We start from the raw sequence: 27,586 nt of genomic DNA, 5'->3' as shown, positions 1-27,586 counted from the left end.
ACCACCTTCTATTATAATCTTTGTCGCACTCGAGGGTGCTTCAGTATGGTAATTAGCTGGCCGGCTGCAGGTTATTCCGACGTCCGCTTAATGTACGCTGTAGCTTCGGTACTATTTGTGTTACTTTATATTTGGTAAGTGTGTGTGTGTGTGTGTGTGTGTGTGTGTGTGTGTGTGTGTGTGTGTGTGTGTGTGTGTGTGTGTGTGTGTGTGTGTGTGTTGGGGAGGATTATGCTAACACTCTCACATGCTTCTCTGAGATTCCTTGGTACTGTTCTTTTTGTTTCGAAAGCAGAAAGATATTGTGAACAGTAGAATAAACTTGGTTTTTCCGTACAGCCTAAGCCAATGAACCTTGAGTAAATGCTCCAGCATACGCTGAACACCAGTGGTGCACATTTATCTGATTTAACCCAGAATTTTCTCTCTCTCTCTCTCTCATTCTTCACTGCCACTTTCGTTGCAACAAACCATTTATTAACGGCCGTTTGTCGGCAACACAATGACATAACTTATCTAACGCGATTTTATATATTATCTTCATTTTCCATTGTCTATATTTTCAATATTGTATGTCCACTTTTTTAGTTTTATTGTTTATTGTATAATTGTATTTCGCTTCAATATGCTTATGTCTTTATGTCTTTTTATCTTGCAATGTTCTTCATTGCAATTTTCACCCTGTCATGATTCCCTGCGTGGATTGGACATAAATAAATAAATATATGTATAAATAAAAAATAAATATATATAAATAAACAGGTTGCGATGTAAATTAGTGCGACGCAAAATTTGATGAAAAAGAGCAAGCACAGCGGCATCATTTCCAACAGTCGCTCGCGCGAAAGTTAAGCATTATCGGCTGCGTGCAAGTAAGGTTCCTCCCGAGTGCCGAATTCCACCGATCCTTTAAGTTTTTTGAACATCGCATGCATATCTCATTTGGGCGCAATCACAAAGGGCGCAGCCGCGCATATTCCGAGCGTCGCTCTAATCCCTTATTCAACACACTCCACGATGGCAAACGTGCTTTCTATATACTTCAGTCCCGTTGCTTTTCATCCTTGTGTCTTTCTTATCCAATTCAGCGCGCTTTGATGTTCAACTTCACGAGAGAAGCCGGCCTAGATGGAAAAAGTAAAGAGGAGCTTGTTACGACTCGTCGAGATTGGAACAGAAAAAAAAAAAGCGAACCCGTGAAGAGCCTTCTGGACGTTACAACTTACAGGAAACTAGATACAGAAAAGGAAGACCAGGCGTTACGGCAAATAAGAAGCTATATATAGTAACAGAAAAGGAAGAACGCGATGATAAGTCTCTAAACTATTAGTGTCTGATCAGTGTGTATCCTGGTGAAGAGAACAGATTAACGAAAGGCATTGCGCAGAAAACGAAACCAAGCAAGATAAAAAAAAAAAGAAACGTATCGACGTGCACGCTACCCGATATGCGGAATGCAACAACGGAGCCTGCACAAACGCTCGATTAGCGTCCCCTCGCAAAGCATCGAAGAGGTACTGCGAGGTAAGTGAGTGAGAGGAAAAGGGAAGAAAATGATGATGAAACACGGACAGATGACGATGAGGCACAGCGGAAGCTGCGGAGAGAACAAAGGATGATATGCGAGAGCACTGTCTCGACATTATTTTTTTTTTTTTACTCATAACGACTGTCATAACGACTGTTGCGTGCGAGGGAGTGTGAAAACGAGGCTATACAGCTATGCGAGGAAACGAAAGCTGAATAAAGCGAGCTTGGAAACGCAACGGAGTCTTGAGCTCATAGGAGGCGTTCTTATTGGAACGAATCGGCGCACTTCCACTCCCGCGATCGTGTATATGTGTGTATGTATTTTTTCTCCGAGCTCGACGAGAGAATGTGAATCCCTCTTTCGGGGCTCGCTCAGAGGAGCTGGGGTATTACATCCAAGCTTTGTTCGCGCGCATTTGGTTCAATCATCGCGTCGTTCTCGGTTCGTCGGAGGCGCGTGCGCTTAATATGATTCCTAATGAGAAGTTGTTGTTCGTTGTGTTGGTGATTACATAACATGGTTGATTTCAGCGCTGCGAAAGACTTACACGTGTTAGAGACAGAGGACCGACTTGTCCTCTGTCTCACACGTGTACGTCTTCTGTAGCGCTATGATCACCGTGTTATTCGAATTCGCTGCGTTCCTGTTTGCGAGCTCTAGCTATTAAGCCTTCAAGAGGGCGGTTCCTTCGTTATCACAGGTTGGGCTGGGATTTTTTAACGGCACGTTGTTAGCAACACAACGTAGCTGCCGTGCATTCGCATCGATCGAAACGGCGCAAAACGCGGTCTTGCGTGTATGGCCGTGTCGAAGAATTTGACGGAACGCAGATTTACGCTTGGTGTGACGCCACTGGGTGATTGGGGGCGGTGAGTGGCCGACGTCATTGCCGTTTTTTTTTTTTTTTTGGGGGGGGGGGTTGACATTGCGTGCGATGTCTGTGCTGCGTCCTTGCGCATTAACGCACGACTGTTTTAACCAATTGATAGCAGGGGTAAATAACGTTAGAGTTTCTGGAGCCAGGGATAGCGCCATTTTTTTTTAAGACTTAGTTTGCCGAGGACAAGGAGGTGGGAAAGGACAACTTATACACTGTGTTCTCACTGTGCTTGCAGGGGGCGGGCCGCGGATAAAGCCTTTCTGATGAGGGCGGGGGGAGGGTATTTAGTGGGTGGGAGCCGGGCGGGAGGCATTCTTCGTTTTGAAGCTCAATTCGCCACAAGAACAAGCGTGCGCCTTACGTTCTCATTTTCCTACAGTTGAAGATTGGTTTAGGACTGCTAGAACCGTGAGGTCTATAAGATGGTTACACGAGTCACTGTTGGGCGTTAGTAGGAAAAGAAAGAAGCGCTGGCTGTTACGTGAAGACTTTAAATACTTATTTTCTTTTTTTTTTCAGTTGCCGTCGCCGCTAAGTTTAGACAATCTTTACTTCTTCCCCTGGGACACGAAGTTCTCAATGTGAGTCTCCACCGAATGTAAATCAATTCGACGGTCAGCGAAACAGCCACGGAAGCACTATTCACGTTGCATCATTAATGCCATATCAATGCATAACACGAAACTGTATCAACTGATGGTCGATTGTGAAATGACGAAATGATTGATTCCTTGGAAACCCTGCGATTGATCCGAATATTACGCGCGTGATATGTCAGGGTTGTCTCAGACGTCTAACGATGACCGAAATCACTCGATTGAGAAATCGGTTTCTAGTCAAGTGTATTATTAAAGTTAGAGCCTGAAACGTACTTCGGTGTTAGTTCGTAAGTCGTTGCGGCATATGGCAGCGTACGTACACCCGGTGCTTGCACAATGGACACGCACACAAATCATCAGAGAGGAAGGCAGGATGCATTGGTTGAGTATAAGTTTATCTAGCTTATATATGAACAAAACGGACATGGCCACCCTTTTATAGACGGTGTTTTTTAAATATTATTTCTTATTTATGTGTTTTCCACTCATACTCGCCGAAGTCTTCGTCATTTTTTTTTCTTCCTCATCTTCTTTCCTCTTTCTTCCCTCTAATCTTTGTTTCCTCTGTTTTCTTCCCTCCTCCCGAAAGAGTTAGCAGGCGTCGTGCCCTTCCAGGTGGCAGTTGCCAGCTTGCTCTCTCCCTCTTTCCCCTGCGTTCTTGTGTATCTGTGTATGCAAATCAAATAAATAAATAATAAAACAGCTCCGAAAGAAAGAAAGCTTTCGGGTATTAACACGTGGCACTGGTACATACTGCCGTCTATCTTTTGCTGTGTGATGCTTTTCTGCAAGGCAATCGATTGCTGCTGCGTGACGAGCCGCCGTTCGTTTTTGATTGTTCCACTATAGGCACACGTCATGCGTTGAACAGTGCATGCGTAGCCAACTTGAGCGATTCTGTAATAAAAAATCGGTTGTAATTCGGCGCCCGTGTCCTCCCTTCGTGTGCGTGTCCGGGAGTGTAACGCTGGTGCTCGTTGCCATATGCGGTGAAGCACCACTACCGCAAATATTGTCAAAATCAAACGTGCCCTGATGTTAGTTAATGGCATGCTTTCTTTGCCGCAAAGGGAAGTTTTAAAAATGAGTTATAGCGATTAAAAGAAAACCATTGAACCACGTCTCGTACATCTTTTATTTATTTATTTATTCATTTATTTATTTATTTATTTATTTATTTTCATTCTTTCTTGACCACCTAAAAGAGAGCTTCAGGGTAGGCCGCGTGCATAACATTTCATTATGAGTCCAAGCGAAAAAATAAGCATGCACAGACGAAAAATCTCGTTAAAACTTTTTTCGTAATACTAAACCTCGCAGAGGAATGCGTCTCCGCAGGTCATTAAGCAGCGCGAGCCCGCTGGCATAATGCTTAATGCAGTGTCAAGTTCTTCATCAAAAAGAAAATATTTATAGCCTACTCCCGCTGCTTCAGTGCGCAAACATAATCACCGTGCGGAGTTCACGCGAGATTCTTACGGTGCCGCTCAACAGTCAGCGCATAATTTATCAGGAAGTTCCGAGATTCACCCAAACACACTGCAGCTCTGAGCTCTGTGTAGTGAAAATTAAAGCGTCAATTTATTTCGCTCTACGCTCGGACGTCGGCTGTAGTGAGTTTTTGTGCATACACTTATAAAATTCAGTTTTATTCAGAATTCCCAGAATTCTTGCTCAGTGAATTGAACTTGCAGCCGCGTTAGTCTCATCTATATTTCGTCTTGTGTTTAAAAAAAAATGCTGTTCTATATTTTTTTGTAGCCTAACCAATTCGCCCTATTTGCATGTCTTCTGCCGTCCGTCCTCCCTTCCTTCTTTTGTCAATGCATGGGGCTGAATCTGCGCTTTCCCCCCTGTCCTCCCCCTTCTCCTACGCACACCTATGCTCTTAAAGGCCATTCCGCCATTCGCATTACACAGCACCCTGAAATCGATGTCGTTGTGACGTATAATGCCCGCTTTCGTTCGAAAATCCGATATTTGTACTCTGACAACTTACAATATCTGGGGCTTTACGTACCAATAAAACCACAATATGATTAGAAGGTGCACTGAAGTGGAGGAGAGCTCAGGACATATCGCGCATCTGGCGTCCTTTAACCCACGTGCACTAACATAGCATTTCGCCTGAATCGATATGAGTTCGCCTAGGCCGGCATCAAACCCACGAAGCCGGGCCAGCAGCCGTGCACCGCAACCACTTTACCCCGTAGGTGGACAATTAATAAACAAAAGACAGCAAGACGCAAGATATATACAGTAATATAAAAGACCTAACAGTGGCACCAGGGTGACACGGAAACTTACGACATTTCGAAAGGTTTTTTGTTTCCCGCCCATATATCGGACACAGTGAACGTGGGACTTGCGAGGTTGGCGGTATGCGTTTCAATCAAATCATCGTTGTTTCAAGGGTGCGAGCCCACAACTATAGTTGCTCTGGATCAATTTACAGGCGCGCCTATGAAGAGGCCTGGCGGCCTGCGATTACGCAAGGCGCATTGAGAAAGGATGAAACGTGCTCGGGTCATAGCCGGCAGCCGCTCTTATGTAGCAGCTCCTGTTCTAGCGCAATATCGTCGTCGCCATCTTTCGGACCTCGAGAATGGCGTAACCGTTCTCGAGGTCCGAAAGATGGCGACGACGACGAGGTCCATTATGCGAATTTTCTCTCTGCAAGAGCGTGTTAATTAACACTGGCATAGCAAGCATGGTGATTTTCCACACACACACACACACACACACACACACACACACACACACACACACACACACACACACATATATATATATATATATATATATATATATATATATATATATATATATATATATATATATATATATATATATATATATATATATATATATATATATATATATATGCTCACATACAAATTCACGCACGTACATAATACCCCCCCCCCCCCCCGCCTGCCAAAATCAAATGCAAATTGCCCGATATGCCCCTATACATGTAAAGGTCTCAAAATTACAGTGAGGAAGTTCCGATTATACATAGAATAACCACAGTATTCCATTTCACACAACTTACCAAAACCAGTTTGATGTTTTGGGTCCCGGGAGAGTTACACATCATCGTACGTTAAATGTCAAAATGTGTAGGCTTCCGTAAACGTGGACGTTTTTTGTATGTGCAATATCTGTCCACAATTTGTAATGTAAGGCAAGAAAGAACGGAGCAACATTAGACTGCCGTTCATTTTATCCAGGTCCAAAGACGACAGTTGTGAAACAACTGTGCCTGTATACTTCGTGTTGCAGTCATTCAGGGCTGCGATTTACCCTCGTTATTACGAACACTGACATGGCGTATTATCGGTTATAATGAAATAAACAATAACTTTGATTGGTCATACTTCATTTTAATGGCGTTTATTCATGTTACGTGTGCTATTGGAACAGAATACAAGAGAGGCGCCGTGACATCATCTGTAACATTGAAACACTTAATTCGAGCGAACGTAAGAACTGGAAAGGAATAGAGCATAAAGTAAAATAAATCGTAAAAAGGCCCTGTCATATTCTTTCTTCATTAGAAATAGTTCCACGAAACTCGGTGTTCCATCGGACAAACACGCACTTCACTGGTTGCGCCACCGCCCGAACATCGTGAGTAGCAATTTTTTACCAACTGCGTATATGGTGGGTTTAGTGCCTTTTTGTATCTAGGATTTATGGGCAAGGCGGATTTCCAATTTTTCGCAGCCGACTTTTGCGGATATAACTAACAACGTATGCCGGATATAACTAATTTAAGGTCTCGCATCTACTTTGTTATAGCGGCGTTCGGGTGTATAAGCGTTTTGAAGCCCAGACTCCAGGGAAGAGGGCACCTCTTATATCTAAACGCGGGCGGCCATGCGCTGTTATTCTCTTCGCCGTTTTATTTCAAACGTTCTACTATAGGACACCTAAGCGAAATTTGAGTGTTACGTTCCGGACAGGTAAAGTCGCGTAAGTTGACCAGATGGCGGAGCCGTTTTGCTACCCTGATTTGGGATGGGGAAAATTGGTGTTGGAAATAAACCATTCCGATTGGGTCTGTATTGTGGTCACTTTTCTCCGTCGCGTTCCGTTTCGTTGATTTTGTTCGTAGTGGAGTTTACACAGGCCGGGGGACTGCAAGTAAGGCCCTTGCAGCTCTTTGAAAAACGCGCATGCTATTCAGTTGGAATGCCACCAAAAAGAATTCTATTAAAAAAATAATAAATGGTGAAAGTCAAAAAGAAACATCAGAATAACTATGAAGACTTTTATAAGGGGCATTTCGTGTAAAAGTGACTATACGATTAAGAGGCATGCACGCCGTGTTGCGCAGAGCTGTTAGTTGCGGGAAATCCCATACGAACGTCGCAAAGCGCGAACACACTATCGTGAAGCAACACTAAGTTGTACCTCGCACACGTCAGTGCACCTTCGTAACGCTGAACTTAGTCATTTACAAGCCACACACCCCGCTTCGCAAACAAGCCTGCAGAAAATGATCTCAACACATGGCAACGCCATCCGCAAATATCGATGGATCTCGGTAACCGGAGTATTTTGACCTCTTCTTTCAGCTTGGCCTAGGCGAGAAATTGAGAAATGGCTTGGTGCACAGTGGCGCGAGGGTATTCGGATCAGAGGATTTGATAAAACTTGCGCCGTCCACCCAGAGAAAAACAAATAAAAAACAGACACGCACGCACAGACTAAATAAATGTACCGGCACTCTTCTGCCATCCGGTGCAGCGAAATGAAGATTGTGATCGAAATATCTATCCATTCCGATGAGAACCAACCTGAAAACAGAAAACGCAATCGTCGAAATGGTTCATCTATTATTGCTTTATTGACAAGGAAGCGATACTTCTGCGCTGCGCCGACGTCCGACGAGAGATAACGACCAATCCAAAGTAATGAAGGCCGTCTCGAATAACACGTCGATACCATCTTAACTACGCAGCGTACCTCAGTGTAATATAAAGCCTATTCTTTTGCCGCTTTCTTTTTTCCGCTTGGTGTTCGCGTTAACTTACTGCATGTTGAGCGCGGCTTCATTTTATTGTTACTCACTGCTTTCAAATGGGGTCGATGGATTTCCGATCGTTCTAATCATTCATATCGTCTGCAAACTTGCATGTTTCAAACAAGTTTTATCCAGTCAGGCGTTGAAGTTTAGCACCTACTCGCTCGAGGCAACGCATCTCCTAACCACAAGTTTCGACGTCGGGTTGTTCACATAAATCAAGGGTTATATCGCAGTCAATCACGAGTCAAACAAGCACTAACTGCGTATGAAATGGACGTTTTATTTTTTTTATCTGCCGTTGCGCGAAGCTACTCATCAAGTTGTTAGTTCTTCCGGTGAATCAGCTTGTATCACTTTCAACGATGATACTTTCGGAACCGGTTGGCGTTCTGCTAGCACCTCTACTGGTGGGCGTCTCTCATAATGATACGGTGGTTTTGAGACATAACGCTCCGCATATATATATATATATATATATATATATATATATATATATATATATATATATATATATATATATATATATATATATATATATATATAAGAAAAGATGCAGAGTTATACAAAAAATGATGAGGTTTTACAGCGGCGTGCGTTGATTAGGATGAAGTTGTGATTACCCTACACGAGGAAATATAGATGAACGATACAAAGTTGATACATTATAATTGAACGGTGGTCAGAAAATCAAGCTCGGTAAAAAATAAGGTGAACCACAAAAGTTGCTTTGGAAATCGCAAGCGACACGTCCGTTCACTGTTTCATACCATCGATGTTACAGCCGCATGAATGCGCCAGTGTTGTCCTGTTTCTTTAGTTATTAGTGTTATGTACTCTTTTACAGTCATCCCAAAAAAAATGCCGCCATATCCACGAAGTGAATGATGATGAGTGGGCGAAGCTCCGGAGGTAAACCTGGTAAACCATGAATCCTCCGTACATTTTGCCCACTCGATTTTATTGCAACGCTCCCCCTAGCGTACGTCGCCGCACTATATCGAACGATGACACGCGCCATATGTGGCATCATTCCTATTTTATAACACCTCGCATCTTTCATAATCAACTACACGTACCGCCGTCTAGTTTATAACATCTTGCATCTTTTGGACGGACGGACGGACGGACGGACGGACGGACGGACGGACGGACTGACTGATGGATGGATGGATGGATGGATGGATGGATGGATGGATGGATGGATGGATGGATGGATGGATGGATGGATGGACGGACGGATGGACGGATGGATATGGCTGTACCTTTTAGATCGGGCGGTGGCTAGCGTAATACTTAGAACTGAACGAGAGGTGGCTACATACAGGGGACGCACAGCCCACGCCTTAAGGAGCTTCGCTCCTAAAATGGCCAGTCTGGAACTGTTGTGATATTTCATCTAAGAACCAGCGCTTTTTTCTATTCCCTTCGTTGATGCTAGTCTATTCAGCGAGGTCTCGTCTTGGTAGTAGTAGGATCCTTCAGTACTTTGTGTCCCTCTCTGCTCTCTATCTTTCATCTCCCCCATCCCCTTCCCATGCGCAGGATAGCAAACCAGCTGCCTATAGGCTGGTTAACCTCCCTGCCGTTCTTCTCCTCCTATTGTCCTTCCTTTCTTGTGACAGAGCCCCCTGGCACATTTCGCACTAGTGCTAAGGACGAGAGAGTTGAAAGAGGCAACGCTTACCCTTCGAGGACCTGCTTGCCGCCTCTTAGCTTGCGCTCCACCTCCTCGTAGTCGCAGGAGATGTCGATCCGCCTGTCGGAGCTCTGCAGCACGTACGGATGATGCTGCACGACGATGCTGTTCAGGAATGTCCCGTTGCCCTGTGCGGATGCAGGCAAGACGGCGTGTAAGGGAAATATTGTGGTCATAGCAGGTAATGGCGTACTATAAGATCCCCTTGCAGATTATGGTACTTGCATACTCCTGAAAGCCATGATTTAAACGCTGACGCATATCCGCAAATGAATTATATTAGTAATATTAGAGACGTTTTCAAAGCGGCTCCCTGGGCACCACCCATAGTCATTTCTGGGCTACGCAAATTGGCGTGACCCCCCAAAAGTGCACATGCGAAGCTGTGACGGCCGCCTTTGTACTCCCGCGCGCAGCCAAACAAGGCGGCGTTTCTTTTTTTTTTTTTCTCCCTTCCCTGGAAAGGTGTATAAGCGCCCAACGCGCGAGCCCTTGTTTCGCTGCAGAACGTTGCAGAATTGTGTCCTAATGTATGTGGCAGGTTGGCAATCAACGACACCTATACCACCCTCTAGTTAGTCGCTCTGTCAGACTGTTCGACTTTAATCGTATTTTTCGTGCTTTTTGTGTGTGTGCGGTCGTTATGTATTGGTCAACAAGTCGTTTCGCAAGTTTTCACTGTGAATGTTAAAAAGATTTATTGCAGAAATTATCGCCGTGGCTGCGACTTCCGCGCTGTGATTTTAGATATTGTCACTTATAACCTATATGCATGGTTATGGAACCGGGTGAACGAAACAGGGGCACGTCGTACGTCGTACAAGAAGACAAGGTTGTCTTTTTTTTTTGCAATAACAATATGGACACGTCAGATTAGATAGCCGTCGGCGTCTGAGTGGTGATTTGTATGAATTTTTCGTTAATAGCATCTGTTCGTGTGTGACGTCTAACACGACGATGTAGCCTCTCAGAGTGCGCGCATAATCGAGATCACAGTAAGTGAGAAGCACCGCTTGCGTCTCCTACATAGCGAACGAAGATAGAGAAAAACGAGAAACAGCAGCCGAGGTGCGTACCAGGTTCTTGGTGCCGCACTGCCGTCCGTGCAGAGGAACCGTCAGCGCCACGTGACCCGTGTCGGTGACGGAAGACGAGAAACACTGGTGCGGGTGGCCCACGGCGTAGACTCGGCCGCGGAACGATGACGTCACCTGGATGATGGCCGTCATGGCGGTCGCCTCGCAGCGCATTTCCACTGTGAACGAGAAAAAGCGAGGACTGTAAGGACCCTGCTTTCACGGTCTGAAACAGATCGCTGTAATTAGAGTTAGTCATTTGGTTTCGTTCGCACTTGTGTCTAACTTCCTTCATCGATCAAAGGTTGGTTTTGCTTATTGTTTATTGCAGGTATTGTTATCTCTTATTTAGCGACCGCTGTGTCACTGTGCCTGCTTCTGCCCGCAGGTTTTTTTTCGCTCTCTCTCTTTCGATGTTTTAGTGGTTTGCTTCGAGTTCATGGGTAACTGTTGGACGTGCACCTTAGTGAGCTGTATTGCGAATTCAGCTAGAAGTGATGTTTTCCGATTATGGGAAGACTTTTAATGAAGAAATAGGACGCGTGGCGGCCCTCTGCAACCCACGTCATTATTGATCTGCTGACCCAAACGTGTCACCCTCTAGCATTTAAACCTGGAATGCTTTAGGCTGCTGGTGCCGGCCGCCTTCGTGCGACCTTGACCCGAAAGCAGTTATCTGGGCACTCCAACCGGAAACATCGTTGAATTCTGCCGAAAGCCCTCCAGATTATTCTAACGAGAACCCACGGGCAACCAGTAAGTAGTTAAGAAAAAATTGGGGACCTTTAAGCTTCTCTTCTAAGAGTTAAACGCGATAGCGATATTTCGTTCCTAGTGCGTGCTTCAAACTTCTAAAGAGATCAAAACTTCAAAAGGGAAACTTCAAAAAGGACCATCCCTTCAAGTCATCCTAAAGTGCGACTTTGAAGCCGCAAGTATCCTCTGGACACCGGGGCACGAATCCCTAGCGGGGAACGGAGCGGCGCCTGCCGCTGCCCGAGAGCCTATACAGCTGGCTTCTCCGCAGCGATACTCGGACTCCGGAAACGCAGAGGAGCCAATATCGAGAAAATACTCCGACGTACTTGCGCACTACCGGAAGCAACGCCGCCGCTATGCACCTGCTAACAAAATGTTGAGTAGAGAGCAAACCGTGATCTGGAGACAGCTACAGACAGGCACCTATATCTGCACGGTATACTATACACGCAATGTACCCCAGCAACTACAGCAGTAACTGTCAATATTGTCCGGACTCTGCAAGCACCCTGTACCACATGGTGTGGGGCTGTCGAAACAACTCGAGTCTCCCGCTCATGGATGACCGCAGCGTACGAAAAAATCCAGAAGACCAGTGGGAGGCGTTGCTGACGCCGGTAAAACCTGAAGACCAGCTCGCTCCGGCTGGTGAGTGCTCTTTGCGTCGGCGGCTATCCGTGGCTACCTGGAATGAGGAAGTGTCACAGAACGAGCGCTAAAAATGGGCGTGCCGCCAAATTCTTGCGATAACGCGCGAAAGAGACGCCGCGAGGTCAAAAGAAAAAAAGAAAACAAACATCCAAGGCTCCCCGGGGCGCGCGCTCTCCTCTCGGAAGCGTGGCTTCGCCGACGAACCTCCTCACCCCACAACGGCGGCCGAGCAAGCGCTGGAAAGTTCCAGAAGGAAATAGGCGTGGTCATACCGAGCTGAGTCATCTGCCGCGGAGGGCATTCCAACCGTCTCGCCCTCTTCTCAGCCTTCGCTGCGTATCGCGCCGACGAAATGATGAGAACCTTCTGGAATGTCGCGCGGAAGGTATTTAACCGAGCAGCGGAGATGAGAGATCAGGAGAAGACGGAAGTTAACGCCAGAGCGCGTAGGGATTCCGCCGTGTAGTCGGCGAAGGTTTTGTCCGTAGCGACAAAGCAGGAGATGAAGAGGATTTCCACCTGAGGGGTGAAGGCTCGAGCTACAGGCAAGAGCGTGTGTCTATCGAGCGAAGACGCGTGGCAACAGCTGCGTGTGTGAAGTCGACGTGTTTCCGGCGAAGAAGTTTGAAGCTTGGAGAGTGGCCAAGTGAAGACGTGAGGTTTCCTGGAAGAGAAACTTCGGCGAGGTTTCCTGGAAGAGAAACTTCGAGGGCTGCGGAACGACAACAACGCTGGACTTTGAGTGAGTGATTCTCGGACGAGTATCATCTAGACTTTCGTTCCAAGAACTTTGGACTGAATAGGTTTTCTATCTCTTTAGTCTTTAAGTGTCTTGGTTGTTCAATGCATGCGACTGCATTGTAGTGCGTATTGTTGTCTGTGTCCGTTGTTTCGAGTGTGGCTGATTGTACTGTGTAGTACGTTGTTTGATTGGTTTGATTGGTGACATATTGTATGCAACTATTGTGTAGTGTACATTTTTGTGTATTGTTTTCGATCTGCCTTTATTGAGAATATAATTTTGTTTGTTTATGAACTCTCGGCTCTGACTTGTTCTTTGGGCCACAGCCGGCGTCCGCTGGCGCGCCAAAAAGGACCACTTCTAAATTGTCCACGCTTTCGTGGTGCGGTTCGGGGGGGCCGATACTTCGGCCCTTGGAATTAGCCCGGCGATCGCCTCCCTTATTAACGGGACCTGTGTGTGACAGGAAGTCACCCACCTCTGGGCGAAGATAACACGCGCCTGGTCGCGAATAAAGTTTACTTCTCTCTCTATCGTACTTGAAACGCTTGCTTCCTGATTCCGGAATTGAGGAGATTAATTGAGGAGATTGGTTAAGGCACAGTCATTGAGGACGTTAGAAATTTCAACAGCAACTTCTTGTTGCCCGAAAATTGTTGTACTATGCTTTGTATTTACAATACTATTTCTGGAAGTATAGCCTGGCTTTTTCACACTGTATTTACTCTGGAAGGAATGTTTGTCAGATTGAAATTGCCGCATAATGTATGGAAGTTTGGACATCTTTAATATTTTACTCTTGGAATAGTACGTTTTGGTGCTTACCACACGTCCCAAGTTTTCTATTGCCCGAGGTGCACGGTTTTGAAGTATTTGAAGCGATTCTAAATTATACTGCGTCTACCAAACTGCAAGACAGTATGCTAAACGGGACTGTATTAGCGCGTCATAAATATGGTGCTTCACGCTTATTGGTAGCCAATACCGCGGCCTGTCTAACGCACCTATAGCGCGGGCAATACTTATTTTGAGAGAGTCCATATGTGGTGACCAGGAGGTATTCTTGAGGAACTCCCAGGAGTTTCACTGTGCTTCACTGCTGAATATTTACTTTTTTGAAATTGCAGGGACGATTATTCCTTTCCCTTCCATTTGATCATCTATTTCTCACTTTCTTTGCCTTTCTGCTTATCTTTGCCCCGCCACGGTGGTCTAGTGGCTAAGGTACTCGGCTGCTGACCCGCAGGTTGTGGGATCAAATCCCGGCTGTGGCGGCTGCATTTCCGATGGAGGCGGAAATGTTGTAGGTCCGTGTACTCAGATTTGGGTGCACGTTAAAGAACCCCAGGTGGTCGAAATTTCCGGAGCCCTCCACTATGGCGTCTCTCATAATCATATGGTGGTTTTGGGACGTCAAACCCCACATATCAAAATCATCTGCTTATCTTTCTCATTCTTTATACGCCATGATATACTCTATCACCTCCGTCTTACTCTCCTCCCTCTGCGCCTCGCTCTCACACTACTTCTCTATCTTTTTGCTATTCGATACTATACAAGGCTATCCTATTATCTTTCAGCGGGTCTGGACAGCCGAGTGATTAAAACGCTTGCTATCAGATCGTGGGTAATGCGGGCTTGAATCACATCGCCCCACGAAGAATTCTTTTCGCCACGTTTTTCTCTCTTCCTTTCCACTCCTTTTTTTCTCGTGGCCAGAAAGCGAGTACATTGACCTAGCTGTGGAAGCTGTCAATAGACGCCTCCACAGAAGCTAAAGTTGCGTGCGCACACAGCCCTTACCAGTGGCAACGCGGACTCAATGAGGCATTGAGGACCCGGATACCCTCTTTTGTTTCGCTCTCACGCACAAGCTTCTGAGTTCCAAGCACTGCATTCAAAGACTTTCTCAGCACTGCGAGCTGCTTCATCGATAGAATAAAGGGACAGATGTGCACTTTTGAAACAGCAACACTAAGGCTGACAAAAGCGGTCAAGGAACTTGCATGACTACTAGAAAGACGTGGTGCGAGCCTGAAATCTAGAAGAGCGAAGAAGAGACAAAGTTTTTCTTGCTTTTTTAAAGCTTGCGCCACGTCTTTCGAATAACCGCGATGCACCAGCTGACCCAACATAGTGTATTGTTGAACTTGCGTGGCTTTAGCTATCAAATAATGTAGCATATCATTTGAAAGACTGTTTCTCAGCTATCTAAAACCGAGAATCGTATTTTCTATATGTCTGAAGTTTGCAATCGAAGTTCACAGAGGTCAGAATGAGTCTAAACGGACTGCGTCATAGGCTGCGCCGTAAAATCTTCAAATGAGCTGGCAAGCTAGCAGGGCTTTGCGGCACGTTAACAGAATTACGACTGCAGTGTTCTATAGCTGCTCTTTACTACCTGAAAATGAATGTTGTTTTCCATATGACATTTGTCCGATGGCATTTGACCGGTAGAAAAGTCGCAACGAGGTTCCGTTCAGAACATGTTCACTCCGGCTCAGTGAGCATTCAGACCTGCGTCGCGTTGTGGCCACATGTTAAGATTGCGACTTAGTATCAACCGAACTTCAAGCGAACATCGACTTTCGGTTACGGGAGTGCCAGCCAAATCAGTGGCCTGAGAAGGAAAAAAAAAAAAACGAAAGAACATTTGCATGTAGTAGAGCTCTATCTTTTGAAAATTTTTGCGAGGTCCACGATGACAATGAATGCATTTGTCATCTTGAGATGCGTTTGTCTAAAAGTTTTGAAGCAACCTTAGATAGCTTTAGTTTCGTAACATTATTGCATGTTTTATACACATGACGAAGAAAAGTTCTGAAAATGCCTGTCATCTAACCGGAACAAACACGAAGTGTTTTTTTGGGATGAGATATGCTCGCAGTGAAATTCCCTGATGGCGTCGTTGGCGGTGCGATTTCGGTTGCCGTAAGATATATCCGGAAATAAAATTCTCTTAAACCAGTCTGTACTGCCATCATTGTTATTGTGTGTTTAAAAAGAAAATGTTCTGTTGAATGTTGTTGACGTTTGTGACAATAAAGTTTTCTAAACAAGATGGTTCATCAGTGCTTCGTATTAAGGGATGGATATCTGCTCTCCCACAGTTGAGTACGAAGTGCTCAAAATCGTTACACTTTTTCGAAACACACATAGCTCCAATGACAGCCTTCCAAAGCTGTTTATTTAGCACGGCCGCATCAAGTGTGAGACCCATTGGACGGATTTATGCTGTCCAATAATAGAGTACCAAGTACACTAAATCTTTAAGCACATTTTCTGAGCACACATTGCTTATGCCCAATTGAATGTGACGCAATATACTTTCCCTTGATTACTTCTAAACCATCCTGAGTTGCAAGACGAGACAGTATATCTTCTCTCTCGCCTACACAATCCTTCCTTCAATCAGTGTCTCCTCCTCGTGACTTATTTTTCGTCACATAACGCCTTTTTTTACTACACGCTGGTATCTCTGCTTGCGCAGTCCCAAACACAGAAAACGAAGTGAAATCAGTTTATAGCGCACGATAGTCATGCAGTATAAGGCAGAACTTGCATGCGGCTGCGTAGTAAAGCAGACTGCGTAACGATTCACAACAGATATTTTTCGTCAATGAGGGCTTATTTCGTCGTGACGACACAGTAACAAACCGCTGACGTCGCTAATTGTGCCTCGAGAACGGGAAACGTCGAGAGAGAGAGAACAAAACTCTCTTTAGACCGGGAAACGCCGGGAGAGAACAAAACTCTCCTTAGAACGGGAAACGCCGGGAGAGAACAAAACTCGGTGCCCTTGCGCTTTACGCAGTCTCTGTGTCCATTGCGCTCGAATGACACATTTCGCTGCCGCAGTAGCGTCGAACCGTGGCGCGCAACGCAATCGCACGTCCAGCGAAGCGGCTCGCGAAATCGGTGCGAATTTTCTTGCCGAGCAGTCAGTGTCAACGGTCGAGCGCCAGCAACGGGAACTCCATTAGGCGGGGCTCTCCCAATAGCGTTTGTGGACCGCCTCCCCCCCCCCCTCCTACAAACACGAAATCCTGCCGACACCTATGAGTGACGTCATCAAGTGACGATGATTTTTGGCACCACTCGTATTAAAATAGAACTTTTTGTTGGACTAGTCGGTACATGTTTAACGGAAGGAATAAGTAAGGTACAAAAGACACGAGCGCAAGAAGTGATATGGACGAACGCGTTCGTTCATGTCGCTTCTTGTGTTCATCTTACTCGCGCCTCATTGATTCTGTTAAACATTTACCACTCGTGTGGACGCCAATGACCACTTTTCACGTTTGATTAAGCATATAAGGCGTTAGCCTTAATAATTCCATACGCTCGGTTTTCTGCCTTAAAGCTATATTCCTTATACACCCTGCAAAATTGCGGAATGACTGATCCTTTAGCCCTGTTGAGACGTTCAAATACTTTCCACGCATTCCCAGTCCTTTGTGGCGCTGAACGCAACTGTCTGCGACAATAGAAAGCATCATAGCTGAGCCTGCGCACTAAATCTTCCACGACGGTTTTATGTCTTTTGTCCGCGCACGCGAGCACGCGCACACAAAATGGGAGTTGGACCCGGTCGTCCCGTTTACAATGAAGCCCACCAGACGGCTGCCACGGACGTATCATTCTTTTTCGAGAGGGAAAGAGCCACGCCAGCGAGCACAGACAAAATCCGGGCTGCTCGAGAAAGAAGAGGAGGCAGAAGAAGATGGAGGCGAGTGGAGACGACGGGCTCCTCCCTTCCAAGAGCAGCGACCACTATGCAAACAACGTGAATGCAATAATAAAGAGAGAAAGAGACAGACATAGGCGTCGCGAGACTGGGCAGGGCGCCCGATGCGGTGATGGAAAGCGAAAGTGCAAAGTACGACGACCTTGCGCGTGTCTCGTCCATCCAACCCGGTCGCGTTCAGAGAAGTGCGCAGGTTATGGTGGCTCCGCTGGGTGGTGGTCGTGTGGAAAGGGTGCGGCGGTCGATCGACAGGTTTCCTGCGGGCGTCCTTGAAGCGGCACGAGCCTGGGGTAACCAGTCGCGCGTGGCTCGATTAACGAGTGTTTGCATCGCCCCTGGCCGTCGTTGCTTCGACTGCAGTTGAAGTGCCTGCACAACGGCGTGGCTTGCGCATTCCTCACTCTGTACCGCACCCAGCCATTGCGTAACCGGCATGTTACTTGTTTGCGGAAAGTATTTTGGTGGCCGGAGAGGGCGGAATGCGTTAGAGCGTGCCAGAAATCACTACAGCCTGCAACGGGTGCTTCTGAACCAACTGGACTTCATGAAGGCTATGTTGTACAGCGAAAATTCCGCAACCACGTCCATGCGTCTCGAACACGGAGGAGGCAAGGGAAGCCTTACTGAAGTCGCTAAAGTCAACAGGTCCGCCTGTCGACTTCACGGGCTTTCCAAAGCGTGCGCTCCATGTCTGACTCCTGTCCCTGTTTTGACCACCAATCCCCCCCTTTAATGCCTGTTCTCAAGGGCAGTGTAGCTAGCCAGAAGTGCGTTTCGTTAACCTCCTTGCGTTCTTTCGCTTTTTCTCTCTGTGTCTTCCTCTGAAGCGAGACAATAACATATAGTCAACCAGCCTGCTTGATCTCGTCACTTTAACTACGTATATCGCTGTCTAGGATGCTGCCTTTTTCTCCTTTACTTTTTCTTGTAATTAAAGCCTTAATTTTGATGTTTTGCGGTTAAATTTACGTCTCTACTGACCTGGGTTCTTTAGATATCGTCCCCACATTATTCCCGCACAAATATGTCAAATATATTGATACAAAGCGCTCTAGGAAAATTCCTGTCTGGACGAATGCATCTTTTTCGTCTCCGTGGACGCAGTCGTTCGTGCATTTTCTGTTGTGTGTGTTACCGTGACATGTTCCAGTAACAACTGTCACGCCTGACGCCACGCTCGAACCGATTTCCTTGGCGTGCCTGAAAAAGAACATCCTCATTCCCCATTGTATAGTGTCAGTCGTTGATGGACGGGCAAGTGTGTGGACAATGAACAGTTCCATGGAGCCTGCAGTTTTGCCAGGCGGCATGAAACTTGCAGTATTTAGACCCGAATCATCTACGATGCTGGTTGCGCTTGTTGATCCTATACAAGCCAAAATGAACTTCTAGGCGTAGAAGGTTCAGAGGCTGCCCAATTGCTACAAATGGTCAGCAAATCACTTGACCAAAGCGAACGTCATACACTGCTCGACGTTCTATCTAAGCACTCGAAAGTGTTCGTTTTTTCTAAAAAGAGCCAAAGGCCCTTAATTCCAGTGTCCCGGATACGTCATCAGATCCACACTGAGTCGGCGCATCCCATTAAGCAGAAGGCTTACCGAGTGGCACCATCGGAGCGCAAGATCATCGACGAACAAGTCCAATAAATGCTGTAAAAGGGAATAATACAAGAATCGGCAAGTACGTGGGCTGCTCCCGTCATTCTAGTAAGGATGGTACGTGGAGATTTCACGTTGACTACCGCCGACTGAATTCTGTTACCAAAAAAAGACGTCTATCCACTGCCGCGCATCGATGATGCTCTAGACTGCCTGCATTCCGCGTCCTACTTTTCATCTGTTGACCTGAGATCAGGTTACTGGCGAATTCCGATGCACGCAGCTGACAAAGAAAAGACGACATTCGTTACGACCGACGGACCTTAGGAGTTCAACGTTTACGCCATTCGGATGATGTAATGCTCCGACGACATTCGAAAGATTTATGGACTCTATATTGCGTGGTTTAAAACGACATACATGAATGTGTTACCTTGACGGTGTCGTAATTTTTGGACGTACATTTGAGGAGCACAACAGTCGCCTGGACCTCGTGCTCAACTACATTGAAAAAGCTGGCCTTGTATTGAATTCAAAAAAGTGCCACTTTGTCGAGCGACAGTCATTGGTGTTGGGACATCTCGTCGACAAAGCTGGCATTAGATCTGACCACAAAAGACAGCAGCCGTTGAATCGTTCGAGCGTCCTAAATCTGTGAAACAACTGCCTAGCTTTATCGGGCTCTGCTCGTGTTTCCGTCAATTCGTACCCAGGCTTGCGGATTACGCACACCCCCTGACGAGCCTTTAACGCAAGAACAGCCCGTTTCAGTGGATCTCCGAGTGTGATGCCGCTTTTCACAAGCTGAAGTGTTTGTTAACTTCGCAGCCAATACTTCGATACTTCAATCCTTCGTCGCCCACGGAAATTCACACAGACGCAAGTGGCATCGGTATCGGCGCCATTCTCGTTCAGCGTTCTGGTAAGAAGGAACATGTCGTGGCGTAGGCAAGTCGTTATTTAAGCAAGCCTGAACGCAATTACACAGTGACTGAACAGGGATGCCTAGCGGTCTTTGCCGTGCAACGGTTTCGCTCATACATCTATATGGTCGCCCGTTCACTATCGTCACAGATCGCCATTTCCTGTGTTGGCTGGTCAACCTTCGTGATCCATCCGGCCGCCTCGCACGATGGGCCATTCGTTTGCAATATGTCTTCACCATTTCATACAAGACTGGCCGTCTACACGCTGATGCGGATTGCCTCTCCAGGATGCCGCTACCGACGACAGATTGTGAAGCCGATAACTTTGACCACCTTATCGCTTCTCTGTCGTCTGGCTTTCCCTATGCCGTGACTTTCGCCGCAGAGCAGCGTAATGACCCAAGCTTGAGAGCTCCCTTCCCTAGAGGAAGAAAGTCAATAAGCGAAGGCCTATTCTGCGTCCAAAATGGTCTTCCTTACCAGATAAGCTTGTCCACGACGGGCGCCCGCTTTCTGCTGGTTAATCCTGCGTCCCTCCAAACGTCTGCTCTGCGTCTCACGCATGATGGCCCCACCTCTGGCCTTCTAGGAATCGCACGAACACTTAGTCGCACGAAAGAGAGGTTCTATTGGCCAAAATGAGCAAGACAGTTTAAAACTACGTGGCCAGCTGTATGCAGTGCCAGAGCCACGTGTAAGCGGCCCACCTCAAGTTCAGTCGGTCTCCGGCAGCCCGTAAAGCCTCCCTGTTCCCATTTTGAAAAGGTCGGCATTGATCTGATGGGACCATTTCTACGCTGCTCAAAAGGTAATCGGTGGATAATTGTATGCACCGACTTCTTGACGCGGTACTGCGAGACGGCTGCCTTATCCTCCGCCACGGCAGTCCACGTTTCGGACTTTCTGTTGCATTCAATCATCCTCTGACACGGACCTCCTCGCGTGAAAATAAGCGACCGTGGACGACAATTTACCGCTGATATTGTGGAATCATTACTTCGTTTGTGTGCCTCCAAGTTCCGACACTCAACAGCGTATCATCCACAAACTAACGGCCTGACCGAGCGCACAAACCGAACCTTCATCAACATGTTGTCAATGCACGTCGCCTCCGACCGCAAAAAGTGGGATGGAGTATTACCATTCGTCACGTACGCCTTCAACACGGAAAACACGAAACGACAGGCTACATCCCTTTCAATCTGCTCTACACTCGCTCACCTTGACATACGCTGGGCACTATCTTTCCTTCTGTCGTCCATGACGATTTCACAATTGCGGAAACTTTGTGTCGTGCGGAAGAGACACGTCGACTTGCCTGCTTACGTACACTGGCAGCGCAAGAGTCCTCCAAAACTCGCTACGAAAGTCAACACAGGCATGTAACCTATGCCCCTGGTGATCTAGTGTGGGTGTGGACCCCGATACGCAGACGTGGCTTGAGCCAAGAGCTACTGACACACTACGCCGAACCGTTCGTGATACTCCATGGTCTCAACGAGGTCATGACTATGAAATTGCACGTGTCACCACTAGTGGTCGACGTTCATGCAAGACAGATGTGACGCATGGTGCCCGCCTGAAGCCGCTTACACGAAGGATACAAGAATGACTCGCGCAATAGGGCTTCGTTTGAGAAAGGAGGAATGATACGAAGTGTCACTACCAGGAAAAACAAGGGAAGCGCGGGTAAAGAAGGAAGACGACGTTGCTTCTACTGTGATCGCGGTCTCAGTGCCCATTAAAGACCCCCTTCAGTTACCTCAGCTTACGTAACAATATGTTGCTTGTATTGCCCTAGTAGTTAGTGCGTCCGTGAGATTTTGGATACGAGCGCTTCTATGCGTTTTGCGCGGATCATCGTGCAAGAAACAACCATGCGCGCGCTTTGTTACGCACAGTAATTAGCGGCTGCCTACCCTTAATAATTATAGGCGAAGATTCTCACATCCTTCTACAATGCGCCAAGTGTTCTCTGGACTTTTGTAGCGCAGCCTCTGTCTTAGGCAGCCAGTGTGGTCCGAAAATTGCGTTGCCCTCCAAGGCGCCACTGCATTTCATCACCGCAAGGTTTGTTCCAGCGGCATGCCACATGCCGACACCCGGATGCCGCTTTAGAAGACAACGGCATTTACGCTTCAAAAGCCAATGAGCGCGAACCTGCACCAATGGGCGCACGCTCTAGACTGACATCATGAGTCCGGTGACTCCGCCGTTAGGTACATGATCATATATTACTTTATTGTTTAGTCGCGGAGGGATTCGGCCGTCGCGTTTCTGTCGTCTGGTCCGTGCCTCTCCTGCCTTCTTAAATTGTATCGTATGAAACAAAATTCAATCGATGGTATGCTGCCTGAGTGATGGGTGGTGAGGGGTTGAGCGCGCTGCTGCCCTCTACCGTAAGCTACGCCTCCGGTAAGCATCCCGTCTTTTCCTGTCTTTGTTTCTTTAGGTCTCGTTGATTCACGCTCTTGCATTGACGAACCTGTGGAGTCTCTCAATATTCGCGCTCGTCACAAAAGGGCGTTGTGCAGGTCGTCATGCAACGATTACACGGGGTATCTATTAAGAGCTTTCGCAATATGGTGAACCAGGCTGCCGAATCTCTCAAATAACTGCAACAAGACAACTGACCCAGCAGAATATCAATATAAGTCACACAACACACACACACGCACGTACCACACACACACACACACACACACACGCACACACACACACACACACACACACACACACACACACACACACACACACACACACACACACACACACAATGCATTGTGATTGCCGCGTCACCGACCTTCGGCTAACCGTGGGAGTCCACGGGACTAAACCGCGGAATCCCGCCCGCGGACTTCCCGCGAGAAAGAACCGCCAACAAGCGCGCCAAACCCCGAAAGAGACTTCAAAGCTCGTCCTGATGCGCTCGTGTAACCTCTCGCAACCAGGGCGGCGCTACAGCCGGAACGGCCCCATACCTTGTACGGTGACGAGTACGCTAACTACGCCGAAGGTGTTTCATCTTTCCTATCTCTCTTATGTCGTCGCTCGCTGTCCTTGCACATCTATCTCTCTCTTTCTACCTTTAATACTATCCTTTTAGTCCCTGCTTACCCCCATCCCTTGTGAGCTACTGTTGGGGTGTCGCACGCTGATGCAGACAGTTACGGGGCTCACTTTTCTCTTCTTTCCCCTCTTATAACCACAATCAATCAAGGACCCGCGAGTGCCATGGAGCGAGAGCGACATTACAGCAAGTGTAACCCCCAATGCAGTGTCCACAGCATACACCACTTTTGACCCTACTGGGCATGCTGCTGCGACATACCGTCAATGCAAGATCCTTTCTCGAAGAGCAGCGTGGTGTCCTCTTCGCCGTCGGACGCTGCCCTGTCTTCGGGCTGAGGGCCCGTGGCGCCGCCGCTGTAGCTGTCGTCGGGGCTGAGCAGGCAGAGGCGGCGCGACTGGTCGTACACGAAGCTGCGGCACACGAAGTCCGTGTGGTTGACGCACGCCTCCTGGCACAGCGAGTGCGACGTCGCCTCTTCGTCGACGAACACGTGACCCCGGCTCAGGGAGCGACCGCGTAGGGGACGGAAGTTACACCGCGGTGGCTCTGCGAAAAGGTACAGGAGATTACATCGTGAAAAGCGCCGTAAAGTAAAGCTATATAAAGATCGTGATGGCTTTCGGCACGGTACAAAAAGGTTTCCCGTCATCAATATAATTTGAAATATATATTTAATAATTCCCATTTAGAACCTACGCACACCTTTTATTGCGTGACTACGGCAAGAAGAAACAAGGAAGGTTGCCCCCAGACTGCTTTTTTTTTTGTTATTGCCACTCTCTCCGTTTTAAGGTCAATTTCTTATTGCACGAGGAAAGCGGACATGGTACACTTTATCCAAAAGCAGTTGACAAAGTAATGAGCAATTTCCTTGAAATCACCGACATGACGTAATTCTTTACATTACTAAACAGCATAAAAAGTAATTGATTGCACTAATCGAAACTATATATATATATATATATATATATATATATATATATATATATATATATATATATATATATATATATATATATATATATATATATATATATATATATATATATATATATATATATATATATGATTTTAATACTGTGAATTTCGCTCTAAGACTATAAGAACTATGGTGGCCAGTGGTTAAGGTGCTGGATTGCTGGCTCAAAAGCCGCAGGATCAAATCTTTGTCGTGATGGCAGCACTTAGGCAACATTCTAGATGCCCGTGTACTTTGGGTAAGTCACTTCAAAAAACCCCAGAGAGAGATATATAGAGAGATATAAAGATGCAAGGAAAGGCAGGGAGGTTAACCAGGTTTGCTACCCTGCACTGGGGAAGGGCTAAAGGGGAGAAAAGAGGTTGCAGAAAAATGAGAAGGTACACACAATCACGAGCACACTCGGGGAGCACACACAGTCTACAGGCGGTCGCTCAGGTTTGTTGACTTTAGGTAAAGTAGCAGTACTTTAGTTGCTTTCTGCGCAACTGAGGCAGATGCCCGAGGTCCTAGTATCTTCTGCACACAAAATGGTCCGGGGTCAAGTTGATTCAAAACCATCCGGAGCTGGCATCGCTGTGTGTCGTAGCAAGCGCAGCTGCACAGGACGTGTTCGATGGTCTCTTCAGCTCCGCAGAAGTCGCATGTAGACGTATCTGCCATACCAATGCGAAAGGAGTACACCTTTGCAAATGCAACACCCAACCAAAGGCGGCATAACAGTGTCGCATCGGAGCGGGAAAGTTGCGATGGTAGCTTTAGCTTGAGCGAAGGATCCAGTTCATAAAATTGACACCTTTGGAAGCTGGTAGACGACCAGAACGTGCGTGTGAGATCTCGAGCCAGCAGGTAAAGTTGTCTTGCTGCATCATTCTTTGATAGAGGAATCGGGACTACACGGGTTTCTTCATGGGCTGAGCGGGGTTGCATCATCGGCTAATTGATTACCGGTAATACCGATATGTCCAGGCAGCCATTGATATATAATATCATGCCCTCGTGCTAGAGCTTCATGATGGCAATGTCTTATTTCTTGTACCAATTGGTCATGACTCTTTCTACGCATGGCAGACTGCAAACTCTGAAGCGCTGCCTTCGAATCACAGAATATGACCCATTTTTTCGGACGTTCTTGAACGAGATATTGTAAAGCAGCCCTTATAGCAGCAAGCTCTGATGCTGTAGATGTAGTCATATGCGACAACTTAAACTTGATTGTCGTTGCTGCAGCCGGAATTACAGCGGCACCTGATGAGCTGCTGGATGAGACGGACCCATCAGTGTATATCTGCGTTCGGTCTAAGTACAACTCATGTAATAATAGCAGTGTTGATTGCTTCAATGCTACTCTGGAGTGATTGCTTTTCTTTTTGATTCCCGGAATTTCTAGACGTACTTGCGGCTGGTCGAGGCACCACAAAGGACATTCCATTCTCGCAGCTGGCGTATATCCTGATGGAATGCTGTTTACGTGCTTGGCTATAACGTCTGAAAACGTAGCACGTGGTCTTCCGGAAGGTAGAAGGGCCAAGTGGTGGTCGGGGACACGGCTAGCATGTCGAATGTGCGCTCTGAGGCAATCCACAACTCTATATGTTCTGACCGGATAAACCCCAGGTGGTCCAAACTTCCTAAGCCCCCCCCCCCTTTTTTTTTACTACCCTCTAAGCCGAAAAAGACTAAAGTGGGGTATGCCATTGGTTCTTTAGGGGTCTAAATGCGCTGCCACAGATTTTGAGCCAATTTTGGACTAACTGCGGGAGTAACTGCAAGGGCTGAACTGTTACCCCAAGCACTTACTCCACTTGGTTTAAATGTTGGCCCCAGTAGAATGCTCCAGCGGGACTAACAGTTGAACCGTCTGGACCAATGGCAAAAAAAAAATGGCGACACTGCGTTTGTGCAGTACATTTTATGTTTATTCCAATTTAATCAGCACTGAAGATCATAGTATGTTATTCATGCAACACACACACACACACATACATACGCACTATTATTTCAAAGTAAAACACCGCAAACACTGACTGCCCGCGCTGTACTACAGAGAACAGACTCTCGGGTATATATAGCACAGTATTTTGACCTCCCATCTAGTGCCAGTGGGCGACTTTTACTCGGCTTAAGAAAACAATAAATATTGACACCGTAACGCGAAAATTTACATGGGCTTTATCGTAGCACCGATGCGCATCGATATTTTATTATGGATCCATCTAATTTTCAACATTCCTCCAGCCCGAGAATACGAATTATCAGCAGGTGTTCGATCATGTCGGCCGAACCAGCGTTCGCAGTGCTGGCGCACGAGTCCGCAAACACAAACATAGCAGCGGCGCTTGTGCGGGAAAGCCGGCGAAGCAGCCGCAGGCGCCCCGCCGATGCCATACCGTGTCGGCTTGCCGACGGCGTCGCTAGGCTTACGACGAGTACGGCTAAACGACCGCCGGCGATCGCAACATGCGGCTCGCGTGAAATTTTCGTCGTCGTTATTTTATAGTCACAAATGAACAATAGGGTAAGTGCCCCATGTTCGCTGTGTCTTACGGAGTGATGTAGATATCTGTATACTTACAGCGACGAGACCGTTCGCAGGCACGGTTCTTTCATCGTGCTGGTAAGGCACAACCTGTGTACCGCTGGCCCCACGATTAGTCGTATCCGCGATTGCCTACACGTTGAATTTTTGATAACGATTGTCGCATAGATAAAAAGACATAAGTTTGCTTGAGCTACTATTTTTGTGAACTTGTACGCGACGTTTCCTTCGCTTGTGCCGGCAATACACTGACACCGGCAGCCCGCTTGATACCGATGACGTACGAAGCCTACTTTTCCTATATATCGCTTTGAACTTGTCGCTGTGTGGGTACACGACCGCTGTTGAACAGCTTACCTTTATTAGCATTGTCAGTGTTCACCGTAGTTCGAACTTATTCAGCACATTAAAGCGAGTGCTCGGCACAACCCGTGTTTGCGGAGACTTTCACTTGGCTTCGGCTCGCCCGTGCCGGCATGGTGGAAACGCGAGGGCACTTGCTGTGTGCACTGACAGCGTGTTGTACTACTTTCCTCTAATAACATCTTCTATTCGTTTCATAGTTCTTCGCTTTAACAGTGGCGTATAGCCTATTTAACTTGTTTTGATGATCACCGACCACGCCGAGCATTGCAGTGCAGCATCGACAGGAGGCGATCGCGGCGCAGTTGCCCTCCCCGTTGGTCCCTTCATTGCCGGGCGTTTGCGCAAGACACGCATTGTCACATATTTAGTCCCTGTTGGACGAACCG

General features: G+C 47.0%; 1 protein-coding gene across 2 annotated transcripts in view; it reads right to left on the bottom strand.

Annotated features, from left to right (window-relative positions):
- Positions 1–27,586, bottom strand: part of LOC119180929 (uncharacterized) — a 261,732-nt gene that overhangs the window by 35,649 nt on the left and 198,497 nt on the right. For both annotated transcript variants that reach the window (XM_037432070.2, XM_075875195.1), the window contains 3 exons: positions 23,575–23,862; positions 10,818–10,996; positions 9,730–9,869 (listed from right to left, as the gene is read on the bottom strand). In XM_037432070.2, coding sequence (XP_037287967.2) covers positions 9,730–9,869; positions 10,818–10,996; positions 23,575–23,862 — 607 coding nt within the window. The remainder of the gene's footprint in view (positions 1–9,729; positions 9,870–10,817; positions 10,997–23,574; positions 23,863–27,586) is intronic.

Source organism: Rhipicephalus microplus, chromosome 10 (assembly GCF_043290135.1).
Source record: "Rhipicephalus microplus isolate Deutch F79 chromosome 10, USDA_Rmic, whole genome shotgun sequence".
Taxonomy (NCBI): Eukaryota; Metazoa; Arthropoda; class Arachnida; order Ixodida; family Ixodidae; genus Rhipicephalus; species Rhipicephalus microplus.
Note: the sequence above shows the minus strand (reverse complement) of the source record. Positions and strands in the feature narration are given on the sequence as shown.